The 9,023-nt window shown below is 35.6% G+C and overlaps 1 protein-coding gene across 7 annotated transcripts; it reads right to left on the reverse strand.

Annotated features, from left to right (window-relative positions):
- Positions 1-973: 973 nt before the first annotated feature.
- Positions 974-9,023, reverse strand: LOC122092096. Of its 7 annotated transcripts, none has more exons than XR_006144099.1 (7): positions 8,810-9,023; positions 6,948-7,047; positions 4,523-4,618; positions 4,293-4,382; positions 3,776-3,821; positions 1,767-1,946; positions 974-1,680 (listed from the first exon to the last, which is right to left on the reverse strand). XR_006144099.1 is itself a non-coding variant. In XM_042662409.1 (5 exons), exons 3-5 carry the CDS (start codon positions 3,810-3,812, stop codon positions 1,457-1,459), a joined length of 441 nt encoding a protein of 146 aa, XP_042518343.1. In that variant the 5' UTR covers positions 3,813-3,821; positions 4,293-4,382; positions 8,810-9,023; the 3' UTR covers positions 974-1,456. The 7 variants fall into 7 exon arrangements, 2 of the variants coding, with proteins under 2 accessions (XP_042518343.1, XP_042518342.1); XR_006144100.1 differs by having other exon boundaries at positions 4,293-4,385; XR_006144098.1 differs by having other exon boundaries at positions 4,523-7,047.

Genomic DNA, 9,023 nt, shown 5'->3' on the forward strand with positions numbered 1-9,023 from the left:
GAAATAGAGAGGGTCATATTTTCCATTATATTCCTTCAAGTCCAACCTCACCTTATGAGTATCATTATGGGGAAATTGGGGTCCATCATATTCATCAAAACCCTTCACCTCCACCATACGTATGGGCTGATACGTTCCTTCAAACAGGGACTGTAAACCTTCTTGATGCATTGTTATTTTCATTCACCATGGTTGAGCATTAGATTGAGCAGCAGTGGTCTCCTTCAACTCTTCAAATTTTAGGTCCATATTGTCCATCCTTGAGGTCAACTGTTGGAGGTCCTCCAGTGAGTATTGGTTAGAGCCTTCTCCAGCCATAGCTTTGATACCACTTGATGTAGAAGTAGGTCACACTAGGTAAACAAACTTCTAATACGTTAAGCTCAAACCAATGCCAAATCTGATCTCTCTAATTAACCTCAATAGAAATTAAAATTAGGGATGAAGAACAAGGGAATTAAGAACCATAAATTTAGAGGATCAACACTATTCCAATGAATCAGAAATAGCCCTCAAAATAAGCACTTACAGCAGCAAGAGCTAATCCAGAAAACAAACCAACAGCAGCAAATAGAAACCCAGGCAGAATTAGGCTCTGTACTGTAACGATTCTGTTTTTTTAACATGATTTTGGGTCTAGCACACTTTTTTGCATTTCTATTTTTTTGGAGTGATTTTGCATCTTAAATGTTGTATGGTAATCGTAAAAAAAAATTGATTTTGTAACCTGAAAGAAACAGAAACATGTATGGTTCGTACTTAACAGAATCGTTTTTGTTAGAAACCAATATTTACATAAAGTGCCATCTTCACCATGGGTGTCAAAGTTGTGATTTTTAAATAAAATCTAAGGATATTCAATGGTTTTTTAATAAATTCTAAATTATGAAAACCATTATTACCCAGATAGCTTAAGTCGAATGAGACATAAATAAGAATAGCTCCATATCAACAACATGGTGTTCACATCAAATATGAAATATTTGGCCGTGTTTCCTTGCCATATGAAATTTGAAATGTTTGAACAAAAATATGATCTATCATAATAACATAAAAGCATGAACAAGAATAAATTCAAGTATTGACATAATCGTTAAAGTATTTAGTTATGAACTTAAGGGCATAAATTAGGTCTTCCAACTTAATTCTTAAGTGCTAAACATGTCCAACTACTTTAAAGTTTAAATCCAATCATCAAAATGTAATCATATAATTTGAGTCATTCCGGCTTTAACAGCTAACTCATTTGCAATCTTTTTCCTAAGATCATCCATCTGTCTTCTTCTTTCTGCTAAGCTTATACTAATGTGAGCCGGCGGTACATAATCTTGAATTTCTTCAGGCTCTTGATTCCACCAATTTTCACCAAACTCTTCAAAATTCTTGTCTGCAATTTCTTCCTCCCGAATGAAGTTGTGAAGTGCACAACAAGCAATGACGATGCATGTTTGGGTGTTCAGTGGAAAACATGGCATTTTGCTGAGAATGGGAAGCGCTTCTTCAAAGAACCAAAACTGCGCTCTATGACATTCCTAACAGAAGAGTGTCTATTATTAAATAGCTCTACTGTTGTCCTTGGACGTCTATTCCTATAATCATTTAGATGGTATCTTTGTCCTTTGAACGGCGTCAAGAACCCAGTAGTAGATGGATAACCAGAATCAACCACATAATATTTACCTAGCACGTAAAGTGAAAAGTAATGAATCAATACAATATGTAAAATAGAGCATAATCAACTGGTGAGGTTAAGATTTAGAATGTACCAGGTGGAGGATGAGGAAATTCAAATTTAGGGTTATTCAATGCCTCATTGAATACTCGACAATCATTTGCAGAACCCTCCCAACCAGCATACACAAAAGTGAATTTCATGTCAAGGTCACAAGCACACATAACATTCCAGGTCGTATCTCCTTTCCTTCCATGTGTTATAAACCCCAGACCTACAACAGTATTGATAGAACTCAAATAAATAGACTATAGGGAAACACAATTTCAAGTTTTAGACATCTAAAATACTAAAGGGGGTAATTCTTGTACTAATAAGTGCAAGTATGCTGCACCAAAAATATTAATAGTAATAGGAGAAAGTTCATTTGAAGGCAACAATCACATCTTGGAAGATACAGGCAGGAGATAATGTGACAAAAAGGAAGTTTGTGCAATAGTTTTCTAAATCTTGGTGTTTTTTTCTTTTTTCTTTGAGAATATAGAGTTTAATCACAGCACATATTGAAGTAATACTGCAAATGCCATTGAAATAGCACCGAGTAAATAGGCAGACAACTAGTGAATCACCCTCTCATACACAATCATTGAAATACACACCTATCATTGATACCCTATTATTAAAAACAGATCATCACAATAAGATCTCACTCTAATCTCCTCCTTATGAGGGATTCTATCATAAAACTTTGTCGTTGGATTGGCTTCAACGGCTGCTATGATAGCATTCTATAAGTGTTAAGGACAGAACTTGGCAAAGTGGCCATAGTTGCTGAGGTGTGTATATATATATATATATACTAGTAAAAATTGTACGTGCAAATGCACGTGTGGTCATATATTTGGGGTGACAGATAGAGAATTCAAAAAAGGGTGAGTTTGAGATATAAAAGGAAGTTGGAGAGGAGAAGATTGTGGAAAGAGTAATAAAAACCGAGATATAACCATGAGAATCCCATTGAGGTTAAAATGAAAGTATAGATGAGGGACTTGGTGGATTCAAACTACCATCCTCTTGAGGTATAGAATCATTTTCCACACAAGTACTTTACCAATTGAGTTAAGGACCCATATTTAAATAAAGAAAGAGAAAGAAATCCAAACTGAAATATAATAGTTCTAAGCTAACAAAGCCTAAGCTTTTATATCACTACGATAAACAACACATGTTTTGCTTTAGTGTTTCATGGTTAAAAAGCATTCTAGCGATTTCACAAACATGTCAATTTTGTTAGATTACTTAAAGTTAGAGAAAATAAAGTACTAAACATGGGTTTCGTCATTCATAACAGAAAAATTTTAAGTTTCATCAAGAGAAGTACCTCGTACTGGTTGAAGTGGTATTTACATAAGCAATACCAACACTATGCATGCTAAGAATTTGAAGCAAGCCACATATCCAAGTCTGCTACCTCTTACATTAAACAAAATCATGAGGCTAGAAAAAGGGGGAAAAAGAAAATAACCTAAAAGTCCTGAATCCTCTATCTAAAACTTCTTTTGAGTTGATTTTCTAACAAAATTTTATGGACTGCATCACTATAATTAAGCTAAGATGAGCTGGATATAGTCCTATTACTGTACTGGATGTTAGCCATTCATTGTAACAAAGATAAGACTAATCACTAACATGGGAAATCTGTTGAGGCAACTCAAGGCTAGAGCTCTACATAATTTTTGCATACTACCATATAATGATTACTTAGCTTTAAGGAACATCACTTCTAGGACCAAAATCTCAAACACAAATTACAAAGCACATTGGTAATCATTGTCAATGTTCCAAATTAACAACCCAAAAGTAATGATTAATCAAGCCATTTGTGATTCAGTTTTCACCATTCCTAGCAAAAATATATCTAAGTTGCATCACTACCAAATTCAATCCCATAGACAAAAGCTTCAGATAGAGCAGGTTCAGCAATAGATGACAGTGGTTGAATTGAATCTATTATCTCAATGCACAAGGACAGCAATCTCAGCTGAAGAAACTCAAAAAATCTAAATAATTCCTTATACAAAGGGTTCCAGTGAAACAACTTACTCTGACTATCCCAAGGAGGATTCCAATATGGCTCCATTGCCAAAAACTTTCCAAATTAAAAACAAGAAAAATACAGTTCATCAGTATATATAAAAAATACTAGTAAGGATGACAACCACAATCTCAGTTATAAGATATGTTAAATATAAAGGCATCCAAATGCAACTCGAAAGCAAACCATTGATGTAAGCTAACAATCAGATCATGGTGAAACAAACTTTCACGTTATTCTCCCCATCATGCGTTGCAAATTCTGTATCCAACAATACTCCTTTTAAATCACCTAATTTCAACTTACAATTCAAAGCAAGCATTTTGCATATGAATCAGTTAGACAAAGAGGAGCAACCACTAAAATGAGAATCAGATTAGAATCTCCTCTCATGTATGAAAGGTGCAACATCAAAGCTTCTTAATCAATGTTCATAGCCATATCAAATATAACATTAGTCCTCATAATTCTCTCATAGCACCAAGAAAAGGATGAACTGAGATTAGAGAAGGGAAGGGGGCGTACCTCTGAGCAAAGTTCAAACCCCACTGAAGTGACAAGAAACCTCGCAGATCTTGTGCGTCTTCGTGCACAGAGGAGTCCAAAACCCTTGACCTGCTAAACCGTAGAAGAAGAACAAATTCAGGGGGTAGAGGGAGAAGAGATCAAGAAAGGAAGAGAACGAGAGTGAGGATGAGAGAGAGAAAGAGAAAGAGAACGAGAAAGAGAAAGAGAAAGAGAGAGAGAGATCTTACAATACAGTTTCTCGTCCACGGCAGGCGAAGAAGCTTCTTTCTCTAGATTCTTGTCGACGGCTGGAGCATCCACTTCCCGCTAGGCTCTGCTTCTCTCTTCAGGATTTCCAAGAAAGAAGAAATAGGGTTTCATGTAATGGCTTACCATTTTCTTATGTTTTGACCGCAAATATCGTTTTTACCCTTTCGTACTTAAGTGGAACCTTTCATTCTGCGCCTTTTTCTCAGAATCGATTCTGAGTGTGAGAAGTTTACTTTTCATGCTTAAAAAAATGGATTCCAAAACCTAAAAAGTGCCGGTTCATTTCAAAAAAACAAGAAATTGAACCGGACTTACCATACAGCTTTTACCCCATTTTTGTTTCAAAAAAATGAAAAAATGATAGAATTGATTTTTTAGAAGATTACAGTACAGAGCCTTAGTTTCGGCTAGATTAGAGGGAGGGTTTGTAAATGATATCTGGTTGAGTATCAGAGGGTAAATACCTGGTCGATTGTTCCCCTTAGAATGGTCTTTAACTCCTCCAAAAGGTTTCCAGAAATACTGAACAGAGGTTGAGAGAATAGGTCCTATCGCTACTTCTGAAATCCCTTGCTTCTGAGAAGAAACGATGGTTGGCCCTGCAACTGGACTCGATAGAACCTCCAATCGATGCTCCAAAATTACTCTTAGATCTCTCTCACACAAGCAATAACAGAGAACAAGAAAAGAAGAAGAAAAGAAGATGTAAGTCAAGATAGATGTGGGTGGGATTGGCTATCTCAGCCTGGGAATCTCACCCACAGCTATCCCAGCTATTGTCTTCCTTTCTCTCGAGAGGGAGCAAGCAAAAAACTGCAGCAATCTTCATTAATTCAATTGTAATTTGTGTCTACAGCAACCTCTTTATATAGAGGTCTGAATTACAAAAATTAGAAACTTAAAAAAATAAAAACTAAGGAAAATAGAAGCTAAATCAAAATAGCAACTAATGCAATTAGCAACTAATTCAAATTAGCAACTAATGAAAATAGAAGCTAATTCAAAATAGAAACTAATGCAATTAGCAACTAATTCAAAATAAAAACTAATGCAAAATAGAAACTACCAATAACTTCTAATTTAGGAAACAAAATAGCAGCTAATAGGACTTCCTAAAACATAACCATACTACTAAATTAGGAAACTAAAATAGCAGCACAGGGGAGCTTCCTATACTGTCTGGTAGCTTCAAGGTTGCTTATTCCTCCTTCGGTAATGGATCCCATGATGGGGATCTACATCACCTAAGGGGTGAGATACCCATTCCATTATTCTCTTTCACACTTCTCAACCCTCCATCTGTTCTATTTTCTTTTCTTTATCTCCTTCTTTATTTGTGCTTGTGAGGGAGAGAGATCATAGAGTATTTTTAAAGCATCGATTGAAGGTCCAACAGAGCTATAGTTGCAGAACAAGGAGAGCCACAAATCAGCCATTGATTTTCTCAGAAGTTAGGGATTTAAGGAGAATCGACAGGACCTGTTACTCAACTTCTGTTCAGTATTTTTGGAAACCATTTGAAGGAGTTAAGAACCATTCTAAGGGGAACAATTGACCAAGTATTTACCCTCTGTTACTCCACCAGATCTCAGTTACAAATTCTCCCTCTAATCTGGCCAAAACCAGTTCCGCCTGGGCATTATCTGTTGCTGTCGGTTTGTTTTCTGAAATAGCTCTTGTTGCTGCAAGTGCTTATACTGGAAGCTATTTCTGATTCCTTAGAAAAGGTTTGGTCATCTAAAATTCTGGTTTTGATTTTCTTTGTTTCTGAACCTATTTTCTGGTTTCTGTTAAGACTAACTTGTGGGATCAGAATTGAGTTGGTTAGAGCTTTAATAAATTGGAAGTTGTTACCTAGTGTAACCTACTTCTACATTAGTCACTTTAACGGTGGACAGTTCAAAGCGTGGGTACGATTGATAGAATCTACAATATCAAAGGGATCGTTATGTAATTTTAAACTTCACTGGGGAAGGGAGTGTAATAAATGGAAACGCCAGGGGAGGGGAGTGAAATTTCCTCACATATATATATATATATATACCGTAGGGGAACTCCCAAGATATTGATTCTTCTGATCTCCTTGGCAGTCTCTCCCTCTCGTGTGATTACTGGTTTTTAGTTCTTGGTATTGTTACATAACAGAAGTAGAAACAGACTCCCATCATCTACCTATTGTTTATTGTTCTAAAATTAGTATTTTGTCCATGTTTTATTACTTGTGGCATCCTTATGCTGTCATTCCTACTTTCAAGGATTTTTGGAGCATAATTGTGATGGAAGCTCCTTTGTCATTCTAGGTGTGGCAGGTATAGCTAGTGGAAGTTTTTTAAGACCATCATCAACATATTGTGCTATTCTACTCTAGGCCAATAAAAAATTTCACTCCATTCCAATAATCACCTGTTAACTGTTGGTTACATTCCTCCATATAATGATCCAAAACAATCCTATTCCATCCTGAAACCGAACTTTAAATAGAGTTCAAAATAACTTTTGACTCCTGTGACAGATAAACAATAATAAAATAAGGAATACAAATTGACAAAATAACTCCAATAAAAAGGGAAAAATCTCTAATTAATCCTACTATAACTGCACCAATATATTATATTTTAACTCCCCCAGTGAAGCTTGGATTCCAGCCCAAGACCTGGCTATAACCAAAATCAAATCATGAAGAAAAGAAGAGGCTTTTCTCACTCGTTCAACCCATTGATGAGAATCATCCATGAACTTGCAAGAGGGATCTTCAAGGAGATCAGTACATAGAGTAAATCTATCTCTAGCCAACTGGATTTCTCATCTTTGTAATCCAATTTATCTTGTTTTATATTGGTATTATGCATGACATAGAAGAGAAACATTGACTTTAAGATCTAAAATACGAGCATCATCACAATACTTCAAAAAAATCAGGGAGGAAAATTGTCTGCATTTAAATCCATGATATTACGAAATGAAGCACCCAAAAAGGACAGGAAATGGCACAGATCATGGAAAAAAAATAATCTAGATCCACAAACACCCCCCGGCTTTTTTTTCTTTTCCTTTTTTTACCTGTTTGGCTCATTCATAAGAATAATCAGTGAACTCAAAAGGAAGATGCTGGACAAATTCCAATTTCTGGAAAGAACAGATAGGTTAGATATCTACAAAGATTAAATACAGATCGCTCTTTGCATCATTCAAAAGGCACAATTAGAGAGAGAACACAGGTAGCTAAAGGTCAGCCTATTGACTTCCTACTAGTCCTATTACTACTATCGGAACAATGAGACTTCCTGAAGGTTGATGGGGTAGGGGTGTCAACAAAGAGAGAGAGAGAGAGAGAGAGAGTTGAGACCTAAATGAGTGGGGGACTAGAAGTTCATGTTTTTCAAATTTCAAATGGATATAAGAGTTTCTTCAATTCCTCCCCAAGCACTAGACAAGGCAACTTTTTTAAACGCAATTCTGAATAACAAATTAATTCTTGCATGATAAGGAGTACAGCATAGATTGAAGGAAACAAAGAGAGTGAGCCATAAAACTCCAAGTTTCTAGTTGATTATTTAAAGGCTCTGAAACAAAATACTCAGAGACAACATACTGAGTAGATGGCAAAAACTATCAGGTATTACATTACATAGTTCATATTCTTATTGATGAAACCGCTATCCAAGTTCTTATACGACTGATCCTAGCCTAAAATATACTGAGTTTTCTGGCTAATTCAAATTTAAATTTTACAGGTTCGCTAAGGTAATCAAGCATTACCTCCAAATTTTGACTAAATTCAAAATTCCACAAGGACAAGGTCCATTAAGTTTATCTTCTTCCATAATTTAGATTCTGTAGCAAGAGCTCAAGCTCCAGAACAAGGTACTTAAAAGATATGGCAATTCAAAATAGGAAAAATCAACAGACATGAAAAAGAACCTAGCGAGAGAAATAATGACACAAACAGAAACACAAAAAGAACATGAGAAACGAAAAGCAAAAGTTCTCTACCATCTTAATAGAATCAGAACTCAAACGCAAATAACCTCCAAATTTCAGAAGGATATCAAGTTACTTATTGATACACCAATTCAAAGGAGGGAAAATCAACAAACATGAAAAGAATCTGGAGAGAGTCGAACACAGACAAAATGACAAAAAATCATATGAAAGATGATAGCGGAAGTTAATGTTCTCTAACATCAGAACTCAACAGAATCAAAATTCAAATTCGTTTAAAGCTTATTCCATATAGAAGAAACGATTCAAAGCTCTGAAATTACCTGAAAGCGACGAATCCGAATGGCCAAAACACCATCGATCAAGTGGATTTGAAGTCGAGAAGAGGATGAATGAAAAAACTGAAGCAATTAATCAATCGATCCAATCAACATCACCGCCAAACTCTGAAATTCGCAGGGAGTTGGGAAAATTAGAGGCAAAGAAATAAAAATTAAATAAATGAATAAAATTTGGACCATTTGTGACTAACGTGTC

This window comes from Macadamia integrifolia, chromosome 10 (assembly GCF_013358625.1).
Source record: "Macadamia integrifolia cultivar HAES 741 chromosome 10, SCU_Mint_v3, whole genome shotgun sequence".
NCBI lineage: Eukaryota > Viridiplantae > Streptophyta > Magnoliopsida > Proteales > Proteaceae > Macadamia > Macadamia integrifolia.